The 26,937-nt window shown below is 45.5% G+C and overlaps 3 protein-coding genes across 4 annotated transcripts in view; 2 read left to right on the forward strand and 1 right to left on the reverse strand.

Moving 5' to 3' along the window:
- The first annotated feature begins 506 nt into the window (after positions 1–506).
- On the forward strand, positions 507–1,788 carry LOC118241429 (deleted in lung and esophageal cancer protein 1-like). The gene is made up of 5 exons (XM_035526424.1): positions 507–622; positions 831–918; positions 1,008–1,220; positions 1,326–1,490; positions 1,594–1,788. Exons 1-5 carry the CDS (start codon positions 507–509, stop codon positions 1,786–1,788), a joined length of 777 nt encoding a protein of 258 aa, XP_035382317.1.
- Positions 1,789–2,511: 723 nt separating this feature from the next.
- LOC113581209 (3-ketoacyl-CoA thiolase A, peroxisomal) lies at positions 2,512–6,844 on the reverse strand. Its single transcript, XM_027016186.2, has 12 exons — positions 6,616–6,844; positions 6,169–6,262; positions 5,989–6,046; positions 5,787–5,866; positions 5,631–5,673; positions 5,012–5,110; positions 4,824–4,904; positions 4,451–4,641; positions 4,037–4,216; positions 3,644–3,699; positions 3,404–3,549; positions 2,512–3,232 (listed from the first exon to the last, which is right to left on the reverse strand). Exons 1-12 carry the CDS (start codon positions 6,766–6,768, stop codon positions 3,157–3,159), a joined length of 1,257 nt encoding a protein of 418 aa, XP_026871987.2. The 5' UTR covers positions 6,769–6,844; the 3' UTR covers positions 2,512–3,156.
- A 366-nt stretch (positions 6,845–7,210) lies between these two features.
- Positions 7,211–26,937, forward strand: part of map3k22 (mitogen-activated protein kinase kinase kinase 22) — a 40,877-nt gene continuing 21,150 nt past the window's right edge. The window contains exons 1-5 of one of the 2 annotated variants that reach the window (XM_027016178.2): positions 7,211–7,573; positions 16,254–16,451; positions 17,313–17,357; positions 24,029–24,141; positions 26,033–26,070. In XM_027016178.2, coding sequence (XP_026871979.1) covers positions 16,433–16,451; positions 17,313–17,357; positions 24,029–24,141; positions 26,033–26,070 — 215 coding nt within the window. In that variant the 5' untranslated portion in view covers positions 7,211–7,573; positions 16,254–16,432. The remainder of the gene's footprint in view (positions 7,574–16,253; positions 16,452–17,312; positions 17,358–24,028; positions 24,142–26,032; positions 26,071–26,937) is intronic. The other variant, XM_035526706.1, reaches the window with a different exon arrangement.

A 26,937-nucleotide genomic window follows, 5' to 3' on the forward strand; every position in this document is an offset into this window, starting at 1 on the left:
CCTGAATGGATCTTGTTGTGATCTTCATCCAGTTGTTTGTGCGCTTTCTGTTTGTGGGCCATAGGACCGTGAGGAAATGCATTGTTATGAACAGGAGAGAGATGCTCTGGTATCATGGGCTCCGGCGAGGAAGCTTTTATCTGTGTGTATTCAACCTCATGAAGGAACTGTGGCTGATTACCCATACTGCATCACTCCCCAGCAGATAGTGAGTGCCCCCTACAGGACAGGCTGGTTGGCAGTCATCCCCCAGTTGTTTCTGCATGCTATATATCAAATTTAAAATAAAAATTATTTTATATATGTAATATTTTCATTGCAGGTAGTCCCAGCAGGGGGCAGTAGCACCATCCATGTCTCTTTTACCCCTATTACACTGCTTGATCCAACTAGTGAGCACACATGCGTTGGCTACGCTTTCGGCTTCATGTCACTGGACTCGAAGGTATACTAGTCCCCTTTACATCATCCAGTTAAGCCTAGAAGTGCAAATCTCAGCAGTACTAATGCCTAATGCTGTCATCCAGGCGGCAGAAGAGCTTCTGGGTAATGTGTCTCGAGCTCAAGGCCATAAGCTGGAACCCTTGAGACTAGACCTGCAGGCGCATGTTAAACCAGCCACGTATGACACACTGCTAAACACATAAATACCTGTGCTACACACACCACCAAACTGTGAGTCTAGTGTTGGAGATATGTGTGTGCTATACCTAAGCAGATTTCCTACGGATGACCTCACATGTGTGGTGAGGTAACCTTTTGCGTAATATACTTCACTAGAGAGCTGGATGAGCCGTTTTAACAGGGTAAAACGATGTTGTGGTTCGCAGTGTGACGGTGCAGATGGGCGAGGATGAAGAGGTGCTGCAGTTCTTTGCAGCTGCCAGCGATTTACTCGACGGAGACACACTCAGACAGGTGCCCAAAAAACCAAACTCTTCAAATGTGTGTGTGTGTGTGTGTGTGTGGTCTGATAAAGGGGGATCTCCTTGCTGTGTCTGTTGCAGGAATGTATATTGGAGCGGACGCTGCAGCTGGGTAACGGTACTGACATGCCTCTGAGCATCAGGCTGCTTGTGCAGCCACCATTCTCCGTGATGCTGCCCAGCCAAGACAACGCCCACACGGCCAGTTCCAGCCCCCGGTTCCACCCACACAGACCGCCGGGCTCAGCCGAGAGGCCCGCAACACTGCTGCTGCAGCCCAAACGCAACATGAGGGTGTGTAGCCACATCATATGCACGCCCGCACACACACACACATTTATGAGGCATAAATAAACAATAAATGAAAGATTAGATGCTCTGCTCTGGCAATTTTGGCAGGTAAAGGTGGCCTTCCATCTTTCAGCATCCATCCTGACCTATCAGAACCGGCCTCTGGAGGAAGTCCCACCCTCTGTGACCCTGCTGTGCAGCGAGGAACGAGGAGGAGGAAGGATGTGCTTTGAGCAGAGCCTGACCATCCAGTACAGCAACAACACAGCGCAGGTAGCCACAGTGTAGGTTATAGGAATCTTATAGAAAAGGATAATACAGTATGTGGTAGTGAAAGTCCTCCGGGCCTTTTCCTGACTTGCTGTTCTGTTTTGAGACTGTACCCATGGCCGCTTACCTGGGGCTACCCATGCTGCACCTGTCCTGTGGCAGCGTAGACTTTGGCACCTGCTATGTGGGTCAGACCAGAGTCAGAGAAGTGTACCTCTCTAACCGAGGCTCCTCCGGCAGTGCCTGGACAGCACTGATTGGTACAGGGACACAAATACAGCACCACCGTGCCGCTCCTTAATCAGCCTTTACCTAATGAGCGTCTTATTGAACATTTGACTGTTGTTGCTGTGTTTGTGCAGATGCTGAGGGCAGCGATGCGTTCAGAGTAACTCCGCAGCGAGGCACGTTAACGTCACCAGAGTACTCTTACTCTGCCTGTAGACAAGCCCTGGAGATCAGCTTCACAGCCAGGTACCTGACCTGTGACCCACCCCTGAAAATCTCCCATTCTACACTCTCAGACCAACCTTTGAAATGAATATTCCAGTACAGATTCATTAAACTGAGCTGCAGTGTAGATGTACAGGCATGCATTAGGTTTTAACCTCTGCCGCTGCACACGCTGCTGAAGGTTGGTGTCTTTCACAGTGCCCAGAGGGCATTCCAGGCTACGGTTATCGTGCAGGGGATTCTGGGAGAACCTCGTCTAAACCTGCATGTTCAAGGGATGGGATCCTTCGATGAGAGATACGCATTATTGACACCAGATTCCTGATAAAAAACAATAAAAAAACCTAAAACAAAAACAAAAAAACATACTTTGAATTTGTTATTTATTTAAAAGAGAAAAAAACAAAAACAACCACCACCACTGCCATCTATAAAAGGATTTCTTTCTGTTTCATAGAATTAACAAAGTCCAGTCACAGTGAGAGCTGTGGAAAGAAGGGATTTAGCTCTTCAGTTCTCTGGAATTGTTCGGAAGAGCCAACAGGGAATTCCCCTTTAAAGAATGTTCACAGAGGCAGATTACAGGCCAGAGGGGAAGGACCAGCCAGAGAAGGCTTCAGCTAAGCACAGCTGGCTGTTTGACGTCAACATTCGAATCTGCCAATCAAAATTTAGACTTATTTAGACATCTTCAGATAACCTCATATTTTGGCCACACTTCTGTTGTTATGACTCATGTCATACAGATGTGTCTGTTCAGCACACCCTTCCCATCTCCAGCCTGCCGTGCGGATCTCCGTTTGTGCCTTTTCTGTGTCTCTCTTGGCTCACCAACACAGAAGATTATTAAGAAACATGAAATGTGTCCATTGTAGAACAGCGTGTAGTGCTACGCACATCTAACAGAACAGAAAGTCAGAATTGGTAGTTCTTATACTAAAAAATGCATTTTACATCTCCATGACTGGTTGTTTATATTACAAGACGAGGCACATTTGGAAGAACATGTCGAAATTATGAGTATCATAAGTTTTAGGTGCTGATCACCATACATTTAGACTAAATCTCTCCATGCAAATCACAATTCGGTCTTCTACGTGGTTCAGCCTGCAACTCTCTGACTAAGTGCAGTAGTAGACTATACTCTGACCAGGGCAGAATCTGTATCATGAGTTAGTTACTCTTCAGAAGGTTCATTTCTGAGCGTTAGGTCCCATCATTGACCCGGGTACTCGAAGACGGCAGCTGCTCCCATCCCAGTGCCAATGCACATGGACACCACTCCATAGGCCCTGAAACCACAGACCCCATGTTTACTCCATCCACATCCTTGAGCTTAAATTCACCTCAAATATCGATCTCAAGAGAGTTCCAGTACAGCTGCCAGAGCCGCTCTTCAACCCAACACTTCGATTCTTAAACAGCCAGCGTTTATGCTCCACACCCCAGTGTGGTTTGCTTACCTCCTACGTCTGCGTTTCAGCTCGTGCAGTAAGGTCACGACCTGGCGTGCCCCCGTGCAGCCCAGCGGATGACCCAGGGCAATGGCGCCGCCCTTAGGGTTGACTTTCTTCAGAGGAATGCCCAGTTTTTCAACACAGTAAACCGCCTTCGGGGTCAAATGCGTGTGTTTAGTGTGTTTATTTCTGTGAAGCTCACAGCTTTGCACAGTGAGAACATCTCTGAGCTCTGTAGCTGCCTACCTGACTAGCAAAGGCCTCGTTGATCTCAAACACATCAACATCATCAACAGTCAAACCTGTAAGCACAAAGAACCACCACATAATATAATGTCTTACACTGTATAAAAATATATCCATTTGAAAGAAAGTTTTCAAGCAAGCTCAAAACATAACTGTATAACATCAAGATGCCACTAGATAACTACAATATTTACAAAAAGAAAAGAGAAAAACTAGAAATATCTTTAATATAAACTTATATGAACTTATGAATCTTCCCCTGTGTAATACACATTGGTTTGGCAATCTAAATGAAAGTGGCTACATAAAGATAAATCAATGTTATTATTATTATTGTTGGTGGTGTTGCCTCTGTGATGCAGTTCTATGGACAGCCGCAGTCTGCCTGCGCACCTGCTTTTTGCAGAGCTGCAGGGATAGCATAGGCTGGTCCGATGCCCATCACGTCTGGGGCTACACCCACTACAGCACTGGCTCTCAGGACCCCAAGCACGGGCAGGCCCAGAGCCTCCACCGCGGACCTGCGTCCCACCAGCACCGCTGCGGCACCGTCACTCACCTGACTGGCGTTACCTGCATGCACACACACGCACAAGCACAGACTCACCCTTCCTGATCTTTACCCCGTGCTTCTACGCACAAGTAAAAAAACATGAAAGCTCACTTTCCCAAACTAAGTGTTAAGAAATAATAAAACATAGGTAGATGGGCAAGATGAAGCTACCCAAATCTTCGACTATAAAATATGTGATCCAGCAGTACTGATCCCTGTGGTCTGCGTTGAGCCCACTCCTCAGCAGTGCACACCTGCAGTGGTGCTGCCATCCTCTTTAAACGCCGGGCGCAGCTTGGCCAGGCCCTCCGCGGTGGTGCCCGGTCGGATGCCATCGTCCTTGCTGACTGTGATTGTGCGTTCGGTTCCATTCTCGTCCACGAACCTGGTGGTGATTGGAACGATCTCTTGGTCAAACAGGCCCTGCCTCTGAGCCAGAGCTGCCCTGCATGCAGAAGAAAAGACAAATCAGTGCCATATTTAACACCTTGATCGGAGCCAAGCTAAACACTAAATACTAATACTCAAGCTAATTAAGGACCGTTCTTGTCCATGACCAAGAATCTGACAATCGTGTTGAATGCTGAGAGTGTATGTATATATATCACAATATAGTGAAAATTGTACTTTTGCTGAGAGCTGAAGGCAAAGGTGTCCTGCTTCTCTCTGGTGATGCCAAACCTCTCTGCCACATTCTCTGAGGTGATTCTGCAAAAGCACAACATGACTCAACAGTGGCTGGCAAAACTCTCTTCTCGTCTGTTTTCAATGGACCCACAGGCAGCAGGTGTCCCAGTGTGGCAGATATGCATTACCCCATAGGGATGAGACAGTCTCTGGCCTTCTCATTGTCCATCAGCCTGGAGCTGACGTCCCCTGGGTTTCCAACAGAGCGCAGAGACATACTCTCCACCCTGAAAACACAGCCATGTGGAAATGTGAGGGCAACAGCCTGCTGAGCGCTGACAGGAACAGACAGGAACACATTTTTTGCTTAACTTGCCAGTATGATACATACAATGATCATAAAGTAAACTTTATATCCCAGCTGGGTTCAGTGAAGGCTGGACCCAGCTGTGGTGGGGGGGCCCAGCTCAGGACTGGAGAACAAAATTCTGCATGCCAGTAGATCTCCAGTCCTGGAGCTGGAGATCCACCCTAAGCCTTCATGGGCACTTCCGGCTTAGTGCATTTTCATCAAACATGAACCTAAAAAAGCATACAGTGCTAGACAGGTCAGGACGTTGATTAGAGAGATCAGAAGATTATTTAAATTCACAGCTTTACTGTTGAAAATGCTATTGGTAGTTTTGTGAGGTATTAATAATTTATAACTGTTAAAATAGCTTGCTGGCTGATTACTTTTGGTTTATAAAGGGTAATTAACCTACTAAATTATTCAGTCTAAAATAATTGAGTAATACAACTACTAACCCACATGCAAGACCCATATGATAGGAGCCATTCCTGATTCCACCTTAAAAAAAAAAAAAGCAGTGAAAACCAACATTCAAAATAAAAGGTTTCACATTCCTGTTGCACTACATACATAACATTGTATTTACACTTGGCGTGAATCTGAATTTCTACCTGCTATGTTAAAAAGTGCTTGTAGACCTGACGAACACTGCCTGTTTACCGTGTAGACGGGCACAGTCTCAGGAAAGCCACTGAAAGTGAAAGAAACACATCTTAATTTTAAGAAATTCTAAAGTGAAGATGTTATTAGTAATGTTACTACACATGCGCGGTCACTGGTCTGACATAAGGGAGTCTGAAACAATCCTTGCACCTGAGAAACTGCGCAATTCTCGCCACCAGAGCTCCGGCTCCTGGTTGTAGTACATTACCTGCAGGATAACAGTGCAAAGGAAAACGGAAATGTTTTACCTTCATTCCTGCCACAAAGAGCCAACGAACTGCATCTACATCCATAGTCTGACCAGCTTATATGCAGCTCATGCGGACTTACCAACACAAATGTCCCCCAACTTATCGGGCGCCAGGCCCACATCCTTCAGCACGGCGCACATCACCCCACTGAGCAGTTCATCTGGCGTGGTGTCCTGCAGCACACAGCAATGACCAGGTGTCCAAACACCATTCAGCTCATTCGCTAAACTTTGACGAGTTTCACTTCTTATAACAGGCTGTGGGCAAATAACTTCTGCGCAATTATAAGATACCCAGTTTTTAGATACTTATGCCTATTGCATATTTATTTTAAGTTCTCCGTGCGCTTATGGATTGCATCAAAATTTTATGATAGGCAGTGAGACAGACAGACGGACAGGCGTGTATTTAGTTGGACACGTAGTGAGAGTCGCGGTGCAAAGGCAGGCGTGTGGTAGTGCCCCCTGTAGAGTGGGTGCGAAGTTCTCCCGGACCTGGCCAGGCCTTGGCCGGCAGTCCACCGTACCTTGAACGAGCCCCTCTTAGCCCTGCCGATCGGGGTCCGTAACCCGTGGACCACAACGATGTCATCAGGACCATCCGCGGTCCGGGCGCTGCATGTCTGAACAGAGGGGTCGGACGAGGACAGGTGTCGAGACAGCAGCTTCAGCCGATGCATAATTACGACCGAGAGCCCTTCACAGAGGAACGCTGGCGGAGTCCAGCGCACTTCGACCTCTACGTTCCTCCTTCCAGACAGCGCTGTTGTGAGTCGCTTTTTTACAGGACTTCAACATAAAAGTACCCGCATTCTTCACAGATTTGTGAAAAACGCTGCTCTGAAGATTATTTGTCGCTGTTTGGACAGAGAGTTCTGTAGGGATTCAACCAAAAGTTCAAGCAATGAGCAATCAACACAAATGAGACGAAGATAAATTCGGTTTATTTTTGAAAAATATATCAAGCGTAAATGTACTGCTTCGTCAAATTTAGTTCAGAAGACGTCCAGAGGAGGGCGTCCTGCCACCAAAATCGCTCCGATTTGGGTACCGCGTCACCATTTCCTGAAGCTCACGTTATTGCTGACATCAGATGCGCTTCTCGGTGGAGAAACGCTCAGACCTTCATGCTCGAAAGCCAGGAGCAGTGCGCAGAGGAAACTTTCCCTTCACCAAGCGTGCGCTCTGAAACCGCAGCTTTCAAAACACTCTGACTTTTCTATTTGGATTATTGTCACTGGGGAAACAAAATATTAATTGCATATTTTGGAAGCCGGACTTAATTGTCAGCACTCCTGATCTTGATCTTGACAACTGCATTTCAACTGTAGTTTCCGGATCTTACTGCTGCGGCGTCAGTTTGGAGGAGCGGAGTGATCGGATTTTTCCATTCCTAGTATTTTACCTTAAGAACATTTATTTCCCTGACCGTACACTGTTTTTTTCTCGAACTGCTTTTCTCCAGGATGAAAACACGCCCGTAAGGTGAGTTTAGTTGCTAGTTGACAAGCTAGAGACCTGCTAAATTGCTCAGTTTGCCATTGATCCGTTGTGCGCACACAATGGCACTATACGTTACGCATTACAATACGCTCAACAATATTTGAGTGTCATTGCAAGACAAATGAACTGTCCTATTATATTTATGCAAAGGATCACGCTTTATACTATTTTTAAGCCAAAAACGAATATTGCTATTTAATTTTCTTTGACTTGCAAGAAATTACACCCTGCTCCCATTTATGGGACTAATGAGGATATGAAAATTCTCAAATATGGGGGAACCTACACTACATTTCGTTCATACTCCAGCTATATACAGACTAACGCAAAATGCTCAATTTAAAATCAGTGATGAGAGGTGCGAACCAAACGCAGTGATTAAATAAATTAGGCCGTAAGCCAAGCTTTGCCTCTACTATATGTTCGTTGTGTAGTTGTAGAAATAGAACTTCGAGGAGTAGAACGGCCTTGTAATTCTAGCTGTTATTACAGCTGTGCAGTTGTACTCCGTTATTTGCCTTCACATTTTAGGCTTGGAGTGCAATAGATTATGAGGCATTGCTAGTTTTACTATGTGGGCGAAGGTCTAGTCAGTAGTAGAGGAAAAGTCTGATCAGCGGAGGAAACTTTGATAGTGAAGGTCTGATCAGTAGTGGACGAAGCTTTGATGGTGAAAGTCTGATCAGTAGTGGAGGAAGCTTTGAGCAGAAAGGTCTGATCAGTAGTTCTGATCAGTAGTGGAGGAAGCTTTGAGCAGAAAGGTCTGATCAGTAGTTCTGATCAGTAGTGGAGGAAGCTTTGAGAATGAAGGTCTGATCAACAGTGGACGAAGCTTTGATAGCGAAATTCTGATCAGTAGTGGAGGAAGCTTTGAGCAGAAAGGTCTGATCAGTAGTGGAGGAAGCTTTGAGAATAAGGGTCTGATCAATAGTGGACGAAGCTTTGATAGCGAAATTCTGATCAGTAGTGGAGGAAGCTTTGACCTGTACAAACTTGCTCTTTGAGTCAGAAAGTTGTCAGTCAGCTGCAATACAGTTCTTTTCCTTTATATAGTAACGTAGAGTTAGTACTAGCTGTATTGTCCAGTGAACTTTCTGAAGTCTCTCATCTTTGGAGAGCTAATGTGATTCTGTCTGATCTATGGCTTTCTTCTCTTTGTGCTTTCCTTTTTGGCTTCTTGCCATGCCATTCATGTTGCTTTCTTAGCTGTGCATATGCATAGCTATGCATTCTTCAGTGTTTACATTCAACCCAAAGTGCTTACTTCCAGGATGCCATTTACCCAGTTTGGTGGCACACTGGACCTTGGTCCTTTATTGCAGTATTTGCATTATCTATTATCTCGCATTCTGAAAGCACCAACTAAGCAACAAGGAGTACTTCTGTAATGACCAAGCCTCTGTTGACCCGTAGAAGTTAGTGGGACTGTGGGTAACTCAGCCAGAAAAGAGCGGCTGTGAAACAGAGACAAAAAGGGGCGCAAGAGGAGGGATTCCAGTTCCAATTGAATGTGGCAGTGACGTAAAAGTGACCAATCCCAAAGCTCATCGCCATTGTCCAGATTGTGTTTCTGGAGCCAAATTCTCACCAGGTTTGTTTGTTTATTTTCATGACAGAATGATTTAAACCATTCAAATTGGTGTTGTGAGATTTTAACTTGCATTATCAGCTTATTTTGTAATAGCAACATAAACGGGAAAAGTGAGTCTATGTGCTTGTTGGATTCTTGTTGGATAAATTAACGTGTGAAGTTAGTTAACTGCAAAATACAAGCAAGTAAATGGAAAAAAAAAATGTCAGTCCTTGCTTTAGATGAAAGACATCTCAAAATGCCAAGACATATACTCTTGTTGTCTGCTGATAAATTGAACTCAGAATTCAGGCTACCCCATAGACCAGTGTCTGTTCAGGGCTTCAGAGGTGGTCTTTTTGTGCCACGCTCATTGCTGAAGCTAGCTGTACTGCTGTCTAAACTGCAGTGGAAAAACGCAGCAGCTTTGGGGTCACGTCAGAGAAGCAGTGGTCAGCCTGCAGCGGAAAAGCTCCACTGCGCAAAGAACGAGAGTGTTGCTCAGCTAGACGGAGTTAGTCAGAGTCTTTTCTCAGCCTGCCGACTACGTAACCTTTACCCAGAGTAATTACATGATGGGTAGATTGTACCAGTGTGGAACAGAAGAAATTGTTAGTTACTCACAGACAATGATGAATAATGGCATCAAATTGCATGTGAATTTGAAATTGTTTATTTGGGGAATGAGAGCCCAAATTGCAATCAAGTTATCTTAAATTGGTCCTGGTCTGTGGACACAGTTGGTGCTCGGCTTTAATGAAACTATAGGAAATCCTCTGATTAGTCTGTTGATCTCACTGGCTCTGTTGCACTGCAGGTATATAGTCCTCATTAGGAACTACCAGAAGCTACCATAGCACAACTATTTAAAAGATATTATAGGCTGCGATAAACAGCACCACCAGCTGAAAACGGCTTTAAAAAACAGCTTAGAGTGATATTTCATGGCAAATACACAGTACTCATTAAGAATTATAGGAATAGCTACATCTCTATGGGTTTCCTGGAGCGAACAGTCTTGTAATGCCAGTTAACATCTAAACTTTTTTTTTAGCTGTAAGTCTAAGAAACTATTTTGCTGAAGCTGGAGAGACGCCATGTCCTCATACTAAGACATTTAAGTTAGTGGCTTCACAGAGCCCTGGGATTCAGTAAGTAAAAAAGCGTGTACATGCCTGATATTAAAGGTGAGCGTACACTGCAATCCCATTCCGCCTGGAACCGAGTCGAGCTTGTGGTTGAACCAGCTTTGATGTACTTTGGCATGAGGATTGCAGCCCATCCTGAATTCCTCCTGCGTTCTTCCTGACTTCTCTGATCACCCCTGCATTCTCATTTGCATTCTCATGTAGAATGGAGAGATAAAAGGATGTAGACAAGGTTTTCTTTGCAGCTTGCATGCCTTCCGTTTTGTGATGGGTATCGTCGTGCCAGTGCTTTTTGTATTACCTGATCGATGCTCTTCTACAGTGTTGCACTGTAGGAGCTTTGTGTTGCTAATGATTGTTTACTCTGAGGTATACCACCCATCAGTGGAGGCCTAGAGAAACAGGTGAAGGCTGATTAACTTGCTATGTCCTTCCAAAGATAATTGAAGTTTAGTGAGCTACACCCTTTTGAAACAGTTCATCAGTCTCTGTGTAGAAGATGGTTCAGTTTTCTATTTCAGTATTTATGGAAGTTGATAGAAGGGGTGTGTGTGTGTATGTGTGTGTGTGTGTATGTGTGTATGTGTGTGTGTGTGTGTGTGTGCGTGCGTGCACGCGCACTTGCGCGCGTGCGTGGCTGGTGTTTTAAATCAGTGTCAGTTTTTTTTCAGTTCATATGATTAAAGCTAGCTAAGCAGCATCTGACCACAGCAAAGTGTCAGTGGAGATACAGCAGAAACAGATGTGATTAGCTTCATAGATAATACACTGACATTCTCATTGCTCCGTTGTAGAATAGCCGTACCTGCTGTATTTGTGTTGCCTTTGTTCATGTATTTATTTCCAGAGTGGGTTTTTTTGTTGTTGTTTTGAACACCCTCTGTCTAGGTATGCTGTCATGTGACATCAATACCCTCAGGTTACACACACCTGCAGTTCAGATGAACTTAAGTTGAACTCATTACTCCAAAGCTCATGACCTTAGGCATGCACAACCCTTCCTTGGCACTTTAAATCTTTTCAGATGATATTCTGAATATGTAGTTTTTTTTCTTCTTCATTGGAATTCAAAATCTCTTTTGAAGAGTTATGAGGTTGTGCTTAAAAGACTCTGTAGCCCTTATCTAACATCTTTATGTCTTTTAATATCGAGCTAAATGATGCGGTATCAGTAATTTACTTTAAAGTGCACATGTACAAAGAAAATGAAAGTGTGTGTATGTATGTGGGTGTGGGAATATGTGCATGTATTTTTATATTTCAGGTGTCGGTCTTATCGGAGAAACTGCTTTTCTTTCTGCGGCTGGAGGAGACAATGGATGATTGAGAGAGAATATCATTGTCATGGTGTTGATCTAAGAATAGCTCGGCTCTTATGTTTTATTCGAGCGTTGAGGTCAGTCTCGGTTATCTGTGTTCTGCTAGCTAGAAAAAGGTCATGTTACATTTACGTCAGCGTACGGGCATGCCTGTGTGTGTTGTGGGAGTTGCATGTCGCTGCCTGTTGGCGCTATAAGGACTCTGCCTTACATGGACATTTAGCATAAGTCGTCATTTACATGATGAAGCAGAACGTGATTCTTTGACTTCTAGCTGTACAGTTTAAGCACTGAAGTGTAGTCCTTTGTTAAGTGGCTGAATTTCCCACTCTAAAATTGGAAATGCCATTATGTCACTTCCCGTTTTTGCAGTAAGTAAGTACCATCTTCAGTAGGTGAAGGGGTGAAGTGGAAACCTTGAGTAAGGGCATCTCCTGTCTGAAAATTACCAAATTTGTGATTGAGGAATATTTTTGTTCATTTTTGTAAATGTTCGCTATTTTTCTCCATTTCTCAGTTTGGATAAAGTTTTTTTTAGAGCACTTCAATAAACACAATAAGAAGGGTTCAATAAACACCTTTTTTGCACTCCAAATTGAAGCATGTGCATTCCACTGTGGGCTTTTGTGTTTATGTGGGGTTTTTTTGTGTGTGAGTGTGTGTATGTGTGTGTGTGTGTGTATATGTGTGTATGTGTGTGTGTGTGTGTGTGTATGTATGTGTGTGTGTGTGTGTGTATGTGTATGTATATGTGCGTGTGCGTGCGCGCGTGTGCCTGTGCGCGCGCGTGTGTGTATGTATATGTGCGTGCGTGTGCGTGCGCGCGCGTGTGTGTATGCGTATGTGTGTGTGTGTGTGTGTGTGTGTGTATGTATATGTGTGCGTGCATGCGTGTGCGTGTGCATGCGTGTGCATGCGTGTGCGTGTGCATGCGTGTGTGTATGTATTTGTGTGTGTGTATGTATATGTGCGTGCGTGCGTGTGCCTGTGTGCGCGCGTGTGTGTGTGTATGTATATGTGTGTATGTGTGTGTGTGTGTATGCGTATGTGTGTGTGTGATTTGTTTTGCCTGTATTATAATATATGTTTTGTTTTGTTTTTTCCCTCAGCGTGTATTGTCTTTTTTTGCCCTCTGTCTTGACCCCTCTCTTGCCTCTCCATTTGTCTCACTTACTCTACCTGTCACACTGGCAATGGTTCCCACTGCACAGTGAGTCCATTTTTCACATGAGGGACTGAGAAGAATTTCCCGCCATCAGGACTGAAAATACTTCAGAGAGTGAACCGTGGTGGCCTGGGAGCTGTCCTGGAGGAGGACGACAGTTTCTCTGACATGAGGTTTTGTTTGAGATGCATAATTAAACACTTAGTTGCACGGTGATTATTTTCCCCTTCTTTTCAGATCTGTAGAAAACATTTGACTTTTTTTACATTTACATTTTTTTACATTTGCCAATTTCAGTCCTTCTGGAGCTTACTGACCTGGGTGAGTGTACGGAACTAAACCTCACTCTCTAGTGTGTCACATGTTGGGCATCTGGGAATTAAGCAAGGGTAGGTCTGTTTGGCATTCGACTAGAGGCCTCTATCCCTGTCCCGGCCCCTGCTGGTGCAGAGGGGTGGCTAGTTGGGTCAGATCTCATCCCACTTCCCAGAACGGCTTGGGCCCCACTGCAGCTCGTGAATCATCCACAGTGGCAAACAATAAAGGACTGCAGCCATTTTTCTCATCCACCGACATGCTGAGCTTACCTCAGGAACCTCATCACCCTGGTGATGTCAGCCTTACAGCTCCACTAGGTCAGAGGGGTTTTTTTTGTTTTTTGTTTTTAATTTATCTGGTTTATTTATTTTATCTGGTTATTGTGACTCAGCCCATTAAAGGAGGTGGGTCAGCCAAAGGTCACCAAAAGTGTTCTAGAGGACCTACAACCTCTTCCTTGAGCAGGAGGAAGGGAGTGGTTTGAAAGCTGAGCATCGCAGCTGTGCTGATGTGTCATTCAACAGTCAAGTGCATCAAAGCACCTGCACTGGTGCACTGCTCCTGGAGACTTATCAGGGTCCAAGCGTGATTGCTGACCTTGCATCTAGTTAAGCGTTCTGGGACAGCTAGATTGGGTGGTACACACCCTCATACTTTATCCACATTGCCACGGCATTCTTGTCAGGGCATGTCCAGCATGAGTCACTGGGAGAGGCACACGTGGATTCCTCCAGCTAGGAGTGGAGACGGGATGCCATGGAGTTTGGGTGTCTGCCATGTCAGGATACTGGAAGGGGAAACACGTGTTCCAAACCCACGTTTCAGAGCCTGTTTTCTCATTTTTTCATGACACCTTGCCTCAGGTTCTGTGGCTTTGTTTCTTCCTGTAATCTGTAATCCGCGTTGTGTCATGAAAAGCGGAACAGTAAAGTGGCTTGCCCACAGTGGCTAGATTAAGTGGATGTGCTGTGCCTGGCCTTGTTGGCATGGAGACTGCCTGCCAGGGCTGGCTGTTGTGGTCAGCACGTGCCATGCCACACGTGGGTATCAGAATGGCTGAGCAGATGGGCCACGGGGCAGGTGCCTAGTACCAGTAGCAGCAGGAACAGAGACTTCTGGGAGATGTGTGTCAACATACTTGGAAGGTCACCTGTCTCCTTTGAATGTGCTAATGGCCAGCACAAGATAACTGTGTATGTGTGTGTGTGTGTGTGTGTGTGTGCGTGTGTGTGTGTGCGTGTGTGTGTGTGCGTGTGTGTGTGTGCGTGTGTGTGTGTGCGTATGTGTGCGCGTGCGCGTGCGTGTGTGTGTATGCGTGTGCGTGTGTTCTACACTTCTTGGAAGCTGAACTGTATTGTATTGGCCTAAAATATTTAGAGGCCCATGTTTCTGCATTCATACTTTGACTTAACATAAATGAACTTAAACATGAACGTGGCAGAGCATTAGTGTAGTAAATGAAGTCTGTCTGCATCTGCATAAGCAGTTTGCAGCCAGCACTCCCAGTGTTGACCTCTCCAGGCTAGGCCAGGTGTGGCCTGTGGGATGATCTCCACCAGGGATCGTCCGTGAGCTTGGCGAGCTTGTGAGCATGCCAGCGGCTCTGCAAGCTCCTTCAGAAGCTCTTGCGGAGAAGAGGGAGAGAACAGCTTGGGCTCTTCTCGGGAGACTCACAGAAAAACCTTTGTTCCACGGTCGAGAGCTGAGGAGTTTTTCTCCCATGACTGCTTCTGGAGAAACTCACAGGCCATGCTGGCTTTTGATAGAAAAACATACACAAATTTTGCATTGTAACAAATAAGGTCTTACTCAGATTATGAACACATTCGGTAGTTTCATCATATTTGAGTGTCTTGCACTATTTAAAACTTCTAAACGTGATTTTATGTCATGAATAATTACTCAGACATTTCTAGTAGTACCTGTAGATCTGCTTTTTCAGTGCCCTGAATACTTATTGTGCCTGTTTGTTTGAGGAAGCTGAAGGTCTTTGATTAAGTTTTCTCACCATCTACTAAGTTTAGATAAACCTGCAGTAGCTATATATATATATATATATATATATACACACACACACACACACACACACACACACACACACACACACACACACACACACACACTACAGTTGCCTTTGAAATCCCTGTCAAGGCCAAATCGCGGCTCCAGTAATGGTTGTCGATTCCCAGACTAGCATCTTCATTCTAAGCCAGGTCATTTAACATAACCAGTCTACCAACCATCAGAAACCTCTAGCGCTGCATTCTGTATGCTCTGTGCGTTTTGTACATTCTGTCTGTGTTTGTACAACCACATAAACTCACAGTGATGGCTGAACAGGAGATGGCTGGGATTCCTGATCTTCTGAATCCATTAAGGCCTGTTCTAGTGTGACGTATACCACACATTCCTTTCGTGGCTAATGAATGAGTGAGTGCTCTTTGAGTTAGGGAGGCAAGCGCACAAGGGCTGCTCACTAGACAGTCCTGGGCTCAGTGCAGAGGAGGGCGGCTCTCCTCTTGCCTTTAAAGCGTCAGGATAAAGACAGTACTGGAATCAGTTTTAGCGCTGGCGCTGACAGCTCTTCTGTAACCCACTAACCTCTCACCTCATGTGCTTTCCACATTTGGCTTTCACATTCCTTTTAGCCCTTGTGTTGGCTCTTAATAATGTCTCAAGGGCGAGGGGACCTTTGCTCTGAGCGAGTGCACACCGCTGTCTTCTTCCTCCTGCACAGGCCAATCCGCTGCTGGCAATTAGACTGGATTAACCTAAGCCTGTGTGACCGCTGCTTTTTGCAGTCGTGCAGTTTTTACTCATTTAAACTTGCCCTTACACAGAGCTTTATTCTTTTTTTTTATGTGACATGGGCGTCATTTCACCGGATATGACTGAATTTCTCCGCATTTTTGCTAAAGTGCTGATTTGCATAGCACTGGTACTTTTACATCCGAGTTAAATGCCTGAAAGCATGTTTTTAATTGGAAAATGTCTACAGAATTAAACACAGGAAAGTTTAGCCACTGTTTGCAAGGGCATGTAGCCGTGCATGTTAATTCTGATGTCATCATGCCAGCGCAGGGAGATGAATTGGAGCTGCAGCACGGTGACCCTTCTCTGTATCTTTACTCATGTCTCCTAGCAGAAGAAGTCTGGTCAGCAGTGTGTTGCGCGACTCCGTGGGCCCGCGGCGTGGAGCTGCGTGTGTGTGTGTGTGAGGGGCACTCAAACTGCGGGTGGTGTGGTGCTCCCAGGCTGACGAGGCTGCGTGCTTAGAGAGCGCTCGAGACGGCAGCCCCACTTTAGCACGGCCACCTCCTGATGATGACAGTAAACATGGGTAAGTGTGAGGACAGATATCTGCCCTCTCTCTCTCTCGCTCTCTCATTCTTAATGTCCATGTCTTTCTGTTGTCTTTACTCTGTCTCTTTATGTGAATGTCTTTCTTGCTCTATTTTTATTGTCATTTGTGCTGATTCCCCTTTACTCACACATGCACACTTCTCAGAACGCATACACTTCCTGTTGACAGTTCCCCAGAATCGGACGCGACGTTTTTAAATGATTTTAAGGAGCACTCATAGAACCAGTTCAGCTCCGAGCAGAAGTGTCTGTTCCTTTTTTATCGTAATGCATGCTGCTCCAACATGACAGGCATGTTACAGTTGATATAATGAGAATAAGACTAAACCTCTAATTAATTCTAAATCTCTAATTTATCTGTCAGAAAACAACCATCCACAATTTCTTGAGAAAACCTTGAAAAATTACCCTGGAGCTTTAGACTTTATAATAAACCTTGAAAAAGTGCTGATTGTCACTTTCAGGTTTCACTCTCCCATATTCACACTGTCACATGGTGCCTGTGCTTCCTTGCTCACATGAATGTTGCTAGTTTTGAAACTGCGATTTATACGCACCCTGCTTATGCTGATAAGGCCATGCTGTGTTATTTCGCCACCGGTCTTTAGGCGTGCCATGCACTCATTGTGTCCTGCTGCTCACCACTACCCTGCAGACAGGCCATCGTCTGAACTCAAACACTCAAACCCCACAGTCGAATAGCTGCTCATTTTTTACTGTTAGCAGCTTTGTGTGTTGGTGGCAAACCTGTGTTTTTCTGGACATTTAGGACATGAAAGGTACCTTTCACATTCCATTCTTTTAATTCCAGCCTGTGTGTCTTTTGTATATTTTACAGAATACAGTCTCCAAAATGGGCCCGGACAACACAGGAATGCACAAGGTAACCAGGGTCCACACCCCACTTTACGCTATGGTGAAATCAAATCACTGACATGTCACACACTAAAATTACAAGGTGCACTAAATGTATCAGAGTGAAACATTTGGGTAATTGGAGCCTTGGAGTTTCTAAGCCCCCTGAATTTCGCGTGTAACCGGGAGCTGTGGCTATGTTGTAATGCACGGTGCAACTGCCAGGGTTAAGGTGGAGTTCCCGGGCCGAGCAAACCCAGACACGCCTAGGTGCTTACATCATCAGCCGCTTGAACATTAACACACAGCTCTGGACTGCAGTGTCTGCTGAGTGTCTCTTGCTTTTGTTGAAGAAGGGAGAGGCCCAATGAGAGAGAAGTGTGTGTGTGAGAGAGGGAGAGAGAGAGAGAGAGAGAGAGAGAGAGAGAGAGAGAGAATTATATGTGTATGTTTTTGTGAGAGAGGTTTAACGAGAGTGCCAGAGAGGTGCGTGTGTACTCAGGATTCTAGAGTTATGAGCTGTACTTTGCTAATTTTGCTGAATGCCTTTATGATGATGAGAGGTATAGTGCTGGGGAAATCCCCTCTCCTGTCTCTATTCCCTTCCTCCAATGTGCTCTAGCAGGCCAAGACACACACTCACACACACACACACACCACACACACACACACACACACACACACACGCGCACACGCACACACACGCGCGCGCACACACACACACACACACTCACACTCACACACACAAGCACGCACACACACACACACACACGCACACGCGCACACACTGAGCTAGATGATGCAATCCAGAGAAAGCACATCCAAACTTCCCGGCAGCGCTCTTTGAGTTCTGCACATGGATCGGTTCTGTTTAATCTAAAAATGTGGCTTTGACGGCCCAGAGTGCGACGGAGGCATGCTAATCAGTCTCACTATAGTCGCTGATGAACTATGGATCAAGGAGTTTCATGCCAACTACTCCGAGCTAATGCACATGTGGTACACATGCCACTTTGGCTGGCTTGCTGTGTTCCTTTAATGTCTTTATTTTGTTGTTACTTTTGTTCTTCTGGGCAGTGGTAGCTCAGTGGTTCAGGTACTTGACTTCTAATCTGCTGCTGTTGGGCCCCTGAGCAAGACCCTTAACCCTCAATTACTCAAGTTGTACTCAGTCATAACTGTAAGTCGCTTTGGATAAAAGCGTCAGGTAAATCATGTAAATGTTATTTTTTTGTTTGTTTTTCTAGTGTATTTTATATGACCTTTCCTTAGGTAAACGTAAACAGCTTATCACCTGATCACCTGATTCTTGTCTGTGCGCGAGTGTGTGCGTGAGTGAGAGAGAGAGAGAGAGAGAGAGAGAGTGATGTCATGGACTGATGAGCTCTGGCACTTGAGCAGTTTCGCTGCATGGCCCTTCTGTTTGTTTGGTATCCTTGGCTGCTGGAGAGAGCGAGAGAGAGAGAGAGAGACACGGAGACACAGAGACAGAGAGAGAGAGAGAGACACGGAGACAGAGACAGAGAGAGAGAGACACGGAGACAGAGAGAGAGAGAGACACGGAGACAGAGACAGAGAGAGAGAGAGACACGGAGACAGAGACAGAGAGAGAGAGAGACACGGAGACAGAGACAGAGAGAGAGAGAGACACGGAGACAGAGACAGAGAGAGAGAGAGACACGGAGACAGAGACAGAGAGAGAGAGAGACACGGAGACAGAGAGAGAGAGAGACACGGAGACAGAGAGAGAGAGAGACACGGAGACAGAGAGAGAGAGAGACACGGAGACAGAGAGAGAGAGAGAGACACGGAGACAGAGACAGAGAAAGAGAGACACGGAGACAGAGAGAGAAAGAGAGACACGGAGACAGAGAGAGAGAGACACGGAGACAGAGAGAGAGAGAGAGACACGGAGACGGAGACAGAGAGAGAGAGAGAGACACGGAGACGGAGACAGAGAGAGAGAGAGAGAGACACGGAGACGGAGACAGAGAAAGAGAGAGAGAGACACGGAGACAGAGAGAGAGAGAGAGAGAGAGAGACACGGAGACAGAGACAGAGAGAGAGAGAGAGACACGGAGACAGAGAGCGAGAGAGAGACACGGAGACAGAGACAGAGAGCGAGAGAGACACGGAGACAGAGAGCGAGAGAGACACGGAGACAGAGAGCGAGAGAGAGCGAGAGAGACAGACGGAGACAGAGAGAGCGAGAGAGACAGACGGAGACAGAGAGAGCGAGAGAGACAGACGGAGACAGAGAGAGCGAGAGAGACAGACGGAGAGAGAAAGAGGCAGAGAGACAGACGGAGACAGAGAGAGCGAGAGAGACAGACGGAGAGAGAAAGAGGCAGAGAGAGAGAGGAAAAGAGCAAGAGGTAGGAAGTGAGACAGACAGGCAGAGGGAGAGGGAGACAAGGAGTGAGTTATAGACAGAGAGTGAGAGAGTGAGAGAGTGAGCTCTGTCAGTGTCAGCATTTGTTGATCTGTTTGTCTCTCGACACAAACTCAGGCAAGACAGACCTCTAAAATGAATCACGGTATGTATACTTGTTTTATATTACCATTGGTGCTGCCCTCAGTTCGACTTATAGCAATTGACATTATAAGCTGTTGTCACAAGTCTCTAGTAATTATGCCACATGATCTCATAGCTGCACTCTGAGATCATGTTGTGCATGTCCAATTCGTTCTCTCTAGTGTGATGATGAGTGGTGTGATGAGATTCCATTCTCACTTCTCCGTGAATGCCCGTCTGCCAGCATATTAGCTTTGCTGTCCTCCATTACATCATGCACAGTGCAGAGTGCAGTGCAGTGACGTCTGTCTGAAATTGTGCCACCTAGGTGCCAGGACTGACATGACCCTTGACCCTAAACCTTTAACTCTTACCTCTTTTTTGTACCTTCCAGTAGGACTTTGTTCAGGGTTATTGCTATATGGTTTCTCACCGAGCCGCACGAAGTCGGTAAGCAATCGTTGCATTTGTTTGGAGCGCCCCAACCAGCCTACAGATGTTTCTCATAAGTGTGTGCTGTGGGTGTTCTGAAGAATCAAGTCTTGTAACACAACACATGCCTATTATAACCATGTTTTTAACCATACTGCACTGGCAGTTCAGCACTCCAGTTCTAATGAGTGGCTTTAGAAATGGAGATGTGACGTTTCATCCATATCCCGCAGTAATACTTTGCCAAGAATGCTCAAGGACGTATTCTTAGTAGTTGTTCTTGTCATATCATCACTCGGCCACCGGAGCCAAACAGAAAGGAAGACGTGTGTGTGTTTTCGCACTTCATTCAACGTTTTAATGATGTCAGCTGAATAGACAGTCCTCAGCAGTGCTATTTTTGGTTGGACTGAATGAAGAGATGAATCCACAAACCACAAGGAAACGCACAACTTGCTCAGCACTCAGACAATCCCAGTACTGTTCAAGCCCTGCAAAATCTATGAACACGCACAAGCTTCTAAGCTTTGCTTCAAATATAAACATTAATCTGTAATTATTCTATTCACAAGTTATGTGTAATTTTACATTTATGGCATTTAGCAAACACTTTTACCCAAAGTATCTTGCAGTGACCAAGTACAATTCAAGCATTTGGTTAAGGGCCTTGCTCAGGGCCCCAATGGTGGAGCTCAAACTGTCAACTTTGATTGCTAGTCCAGTACCTTAACTGCTGAGCCACCCCTCAGCATGTCGACGTATTTTATCGTATTTCTGAATGAATCCTCAGTTAAAAGAACCTCATTTGGATGGGCTGAGACATACCGCACATTCCATTGTCACAGAAGCATGTAATTAAGTTCATAATAAGCAGCTCTTTTTTTAATTATACTATCACTATAGTTCACTGTACATAAGAAGTAATAGTTTTAAAAAATTACTTATGTTTGCCCATTTCACCCCAGTTTCATAATTCCTCCTGACAGAGTAGCTGATCAAGTATTTCTCATATCTGGACACGGGCGTGGATGTGTCCCTCATATCTGGACACGGGCGTGGATGTGTGGGCGTCTTTCCTACATCTTGAAGCTGTTGAGTGTGTTTGTGTAGCTGAACATTGTGGCATAACTAGGCACCTCCTCACCTTCATCGTCCTGTGGAAGAAACCAACTTAGGATATCATTTTATGGAGGAGGTCTAATCACTCTGCCCCTGGGTTACGTCCACTCACTCTGTCCCTCCCTGGGCATTTATGGGAGGACTGGTGGCTTGAGGATCAGACATGAGGTTCATGGAATGTACTTTCACTGCTTTATCAGAGATATAAATGTGATAATATTTATCAACAATTTTAATTGAACTTTAAATGTTGAGAAGGTGCTGGTGTTTTTATAGCAGTGAATGGGTGCTTATGGACTGACATGATAGAAGTGGAATCATTTCTCTTTTTTAATTTCTTAAATGTAGCCAGCCTGAGGATGACTTTTTGTACTACCTCCCCCACCCCCCCACCCCCCCCCCCCCAAAAAAAAAATGGCAGTGTTGATCTGGCCCATGCTAAAGGGTTAGTACAGTGGTGGTCTAGCCCAGGTTTGGGGGTTAGTGCAGTAGTGATCTGGCCCATGTTTGGGGGATAGTATGGTAGTGATCTCACCATGCTTGGGGGATAGTACGGTAGTGATCTCACCATGCTTGGGGGATAGTATGGTAGTGATCTGGCCCATGCTTGGGGGATAGTATGGTGGTGATCTGGCCCATGCTTGGGGGATAGTACGGTGGTGATCTGGCCCATCTTAAGTCACATTAGGCTATTCAGTAACTAAAATAAATCATTCAATAACTACACTAAATTTAATATGAAAGGTAAGTAGTTACATGAGAGCGTGGAAGTTGGTGGGTCCCTGGAATATAGGAGATATATAATATAAGCATATTTGTGTAATTACATTCTACACAAATTGTAAATGAATAACTTAAAATGTACCATATTAAGTTCGAATTTAACATTTTAAGTGCAAAGTCTCTCATGGGGTGTTGGGACATCCTCAGCCGGACCATGTCCAATGGGCTGTGAGAGGGAGCACCGTCTACAGCTTGGTGCCCATGGGGTGTCCAGACAGCAAGGTGCCTGGAAAGCCTCCACAGATCCTCCAACATTGGCTCTGTTATACTAAAAGCCCTCTTTTGCTGGGCCAGCAGTGTAAAAGATCGATTTCAAAAGGCCTTTTGTGCAATGTGTCGTGTGTAACATTCGAAGATGCTGAGAAAGATAAAGTGTGAACTTGGCATATGACCATTAAAGGAGGGGAGGAGCTACAGCAGCAGCAGAGAAATCTAATCTGGGGAAGTGTGTGTGTGTGTAGGAAAGCTCACAGGGTGGTCCTCGGTCCTTTCTGCCTGGCCACTGCTGTGACTCTGCACTAGTCATGCTGCAGGATGTAATGAGTCTACATGAGATGCCACTTACCACATCTGTGTCAGAGCAGTTATGAACTTCTACAGCTCTAGCAGAAAAGGATGAGGATGGGGTTGCTGCTCTCCATGGCAGCAGAGGTGAATGACCTCGCGCTCAGACTGTAATTACTAGACACGACTAATTGCCTCCATTAGGGCCTCTTGATATGTTAATATGAGGCAGTCATTTGCATGATTGCTCCTCGTGCGATGGATGAAAGCTAATGAGGTGGCAGCTAAATATGTGTTTCTCAGGTTGCCAGCATGTTTGTTTATTTATTTATTTGCACTGCAGAAAATCTCCCCAAAACTTAAGCATTCAAGGCCACAGACAAGTTCTGCCGAATCCCTTCCCTTCCTTGGTCCAAGAAAAGTACTTAGACTTCTTTACAAACTTTTTCCACCCTTAAGCAAAGTTTCAAAGTTTAAAAACACAGTTATAACACAAAGTTAACACTTTGTTGTTTAAAACAAAACCACTTTGCTTCTGGTGTCTCTTAGTTAGTTCCTCGTGTGGTCTGATAGCAAAGCGGCTCTGATGCTCACAGCAGTAAGAACACACATACACACACACACACACACACTCACATTCCTGTCGTACAAACGCGCTTTGAGGCCTTTGATGGAGGCATTGTAGTGGGGCCAGTCACATGGGCCAGTCTGCAGGACAATCATGTGGGCCAGTCACCATCCAGAGTGCTTTCAGATCGAATCTCCCAGGTGGCCAAAAGGAGAAAGGCAGCAGAAGTAGTGCTGCTCATATATATATATATATATATATATATATATATATATATATGTATGTGTGTGTGTGTGTGTGTGTGTGAGTGTAAAAGTGTGTGAGTGCGTGTGTGAGTGCGTGCGCGCGTGTGTGTATTACGCTGGTCAGCATTCACTGCCGCTATGTGTTCACATCTCAGCCATTCGTTATATAAATTGTCATGTCTATTTTTATCCATTTAAAAAATTACCGTCATTTAAATGTCTCCTTTATAACACCCAAAGGGAAATAGTTGCTTGTCGTGCCACCACACAGCCAGCCCAGCAAATATTAGCGTTAACAGAGAATGTGGAAAACATGAATATTGACGTGTTGTTTTTGCTTGTTTGTTTGTTTGTTTGTTTGTTGGTTTTGATGGGGGCGTTTTTATTTTAAAAAGTCTTTGCTGTTACAGTACTAAACGGGGGTGTGCTATCGAATGCACATGGCGTACTGTGTCAGTAATTCCTATAATATCAGGGTGTCCAGTACGCGTCCTGCAGTGGTGTAAACCTGCAGTGGGTGCTGTGTGTTCCAGATGAGGAGGAGGCTCTCAACTCCATCATGAAGGATCTGGCAGCACTGCGCTGCTACCAGCTTGGTAGCAACAACAGCCACAAGCCCAAGATCAGGACTCCCAGCTACAGACAGGTAGCTACGCTTGAATACTACATTACCCACAAGCCACCTGAGCAGCTGCCATGAGCCATGGGAGGGCATTTATATTCACCAGCCACTTTATTCGAAACACTTATAACCATCACTGTTATTACTAACTCAAACTGGATCTGAAAAGAGAAGGTTACTGGCAGACTGGAACATCCATTAGGTGTTTATAACCAAGGCCCCTTTTCATGTCCATTATGTGTTCATCACAAATATTATAGCATTAAGCTAAGCTAAACTTAGCCTTTAAGTGTGTCACATTTCAGTTGTCCTGAGATAATCCCACAGTTGGAAGGCAATGCACTGTTGGATGCGATTTTAAACAGGACACAGCTGAGAAAGGGGTTGGTGGCTGCATTTACATCCTGCTCTTATTCCTGACATGACTGTGTGCGCAAGTGTGGGTATGTGTACTTTCATGCGAGTGTGTCTGCACATGTGTGTCTGTAGGTGTGTGTGTCTGATCGAGTGTGTGCCTGTGTGTCTGTGTGTGTTCGTGTGCGCTGGTTCTTCCAAGTCACCCGCAAGTCGCCTTTTCATCACTGTTATTTTCCCTGCTGAGCTTTCGCAAAGCAAAAGATAAATGGCTTGCTAGCAATGACACACGCGCACACACACACCCGCACACACCCGCACTCGTACTGTTGGTTTTGTAATGACTCTTTAGAACCAAGCATAACAAACATGTAAAAGCTGAAACTCTTTTACATGAACAGCAAAGCGTTTCCATAGTAATGCAAAGGCATCACAGGTCCCGCCCCACGGAGGGGCCATTAGCAAGCGTCTCTTAACAGCTGTCGTGGGAATAGACTTTACAGTCACTAACCAGCATGTGCGTGAATGTTGAATATGAACAGCATGCCACACACACTCGACAGTGATATTCCTCATTAGCCTGTTATTTCCTTATTCTCTTGCTTCTCATATGAAGAATGGAGACCTGGCAGCACAGTCTTCAGCATGTCTGTTTATGCAGGGATCTGGCAACCAGCTTTGCAGCACGTCTGTTCCTATAGGGATCTGGCAAACTACTTTGCAGCATGTCTGTTTATGCAGGGATCTGGCAACCTGCTTTGCAGCACGTCTGTTCCTATAGGGATCTGGCAAACTACTTTGCAGCATGTCTGTTTATGCAGCGATCTGGCAACCTGCTTTGCAGCACGTCTGTTTCTGAAGGGAGCTAAACAAACCGAGACCTTTACACCCTGAAACCCTCCGGCCCTCCCTAGAGATCAGAGGCCGCTTATTCAAACACACACCTCCCACTGCAGTGTGCCCAATTACCATCTTGGTGATGTACAGCCATGCAGAGTTTAGTTCCAACCCTAATCTAACACACCTGAACCAGTTACTGAAGTCCTTCAGTATCATCATGGAGTCAGGTGTGTTAGATAAAGGTTGGAACTACAGTCTGCAAGGCAGTAGATCCCCAAGACTGTACTTTGGCATCTGTGTAGAGGTTGGCCTCACATACCTTAACTTTACTCACTTGTTATTATATGGTGCGCTAATTCATAAGTTGTGGCACAATATATGGTCCTGTGATTTGAGAGGGAGCCTGCAGTAAACACGTATCACAGAAAGTTGATGTTTTTCTGGAGGTGCGTCATAGGCTAAATTACAGTATGAGATTTAATCTTTAATTTCACTTCTCTATACAAATAACATATGAATACCTGGAGCTGTGGTTTCCATTCTGAGTGCTATGCGTGGCATTCACCTACCTCCTTCGGACTGTTGTGTGATCTCAATAGACATTTAGTTTCCCTTGTTACCTGGATTGTTCTCTGTGGGAACTTTTCTGCTAGTGTGTCTCCACAGGCATGCACCTCTCCAGCACTCCCATCACACCCTCCTGTTTTTGTTCCTCAAACAGGACCTCCGAGTGAAGCTGGAGCATGAAAGAGAGAAGCGGTGAGTCAGAACATTCCAGCTATTCCCGCCAAGATTCCCCCAGGCCTCTGTCTCCCGCCTTCCCGAAGGGAACAAAATAGGGGAAAACCTGTCAGTCCAGAAGGGTGAAAAAATAGAGCAATGTCTAGCACTGTGACATTTAGCTGCGGTGGGTCTTTCCCTTGGCAGACAAACTGGGGGCAGGGTGGGGTTGTGAAATGGAGAGAGAGTGGGAGAGTGTCCCAGTGTTCGGGTTCGTAGGCACTGCCCATATTAATTCTCAGTTCCTGTCTTTGAGCTCTTCCCCCACACACACAGCTTGTACAGTGTCACCCAAACAAAGCCAGCGGTCAGAACCATGGCTACAGGCAGCGGAAAAGAGAAATCACCCCCTTGGGTCTGTCCTCCAGAGCCCCCATCACAGAACGCTCTAGACACACTGTAGAACTCTCAGGGCTCGGACCCTCACCAGGATCGGGGATTCGGAGAGAGGGATGAGCTAAGGCAGCGCAGACCATCCCACTAAACTCTCTCCGCAGAGAGGAGCCCCAGAGCAACCTGGGAAAACACCTCGCTCGACGGTGCTGTCGAGGTACTAGCATTTTGTCCCCAGTAACCTCGATCTCTCTCACTCAGCATGTTAGAGATGACAGCACATTCAGCATGAAGCACTTCTAATTGGCCTCCTAAGACATTCCAGCGTGCATTTTTGTGAACGTTGTTCTTTTGTGGACTGGCTTAGCAGGCTTTTAGAGAAAGCTGGATAATCTCCCTTGCTGATGCATCTTAGCCCCTAAGATCACACGGATCTCTTGGAGACAAATACATGCACTGCAGTAGACAGTGTGGAAATGGTCTTAATAAACACGTTCTAATATTGATGCAATG

This window comes from Electrophorus electricus, chromosome 5, assembly GCF_013358815.1.
Source record: "Electrophorus electricus isolate fEleEle1 chromosome 5, fEleEle1.pri, whole genome shotgun sequence".
Lineage (NCBI taxonomy): Eukaryota > Metazoa > Chordata > Actinopteri > Gymnotiformes > Gymnotidae > Electrophorus > Electrophorus electricus.

Bases quoted from the DNA above. Each gene is read 5' to 3' on its own strand.
- LOC113581209 (XM_027016186.2), bottom strand. From the start codon at position 6,768: ATGCATCGGCTGAAGCTGCTGTCTCGACACCTGTCCTCGTCCGACCCC. The intron at 5,867-5,988 runs GTGCAAGGATTG...TTTCACTTTCAG, and splicing joins AGAATTGCGCAGTTTCTCAG to TGGCTTTCCTGAGACTGTGC. The intron at 4,905-5,011 runs GTAATGCATATC...GTGCTTTTGCAG, and splicing joins GACTGTCTCATCCCTATGGG to AATCACCTCAGAGAATGTGG.
- LOC118241429 (XM_035526424.1), top strand. From the start codon at position 507: ATGCCTAATGCTGTCATCCAGGCGGCAGAAGAGCTTCTGGGTAATGTG. The intron at 623-830 runs GTATGACACACT...TGTGGTTCGCAG, and splicing joins GCGCATGTTAAACCAGCCAC to TGTGACGGTGCAGATGGGCG. The intron at 1,491-1,593 runs GTAGCCACAGTG...TTCTGTTTTGAG, and splicing joins ACAGCAACAACACAGCGCAG to ACTGTACCCATGGCCGCTTA.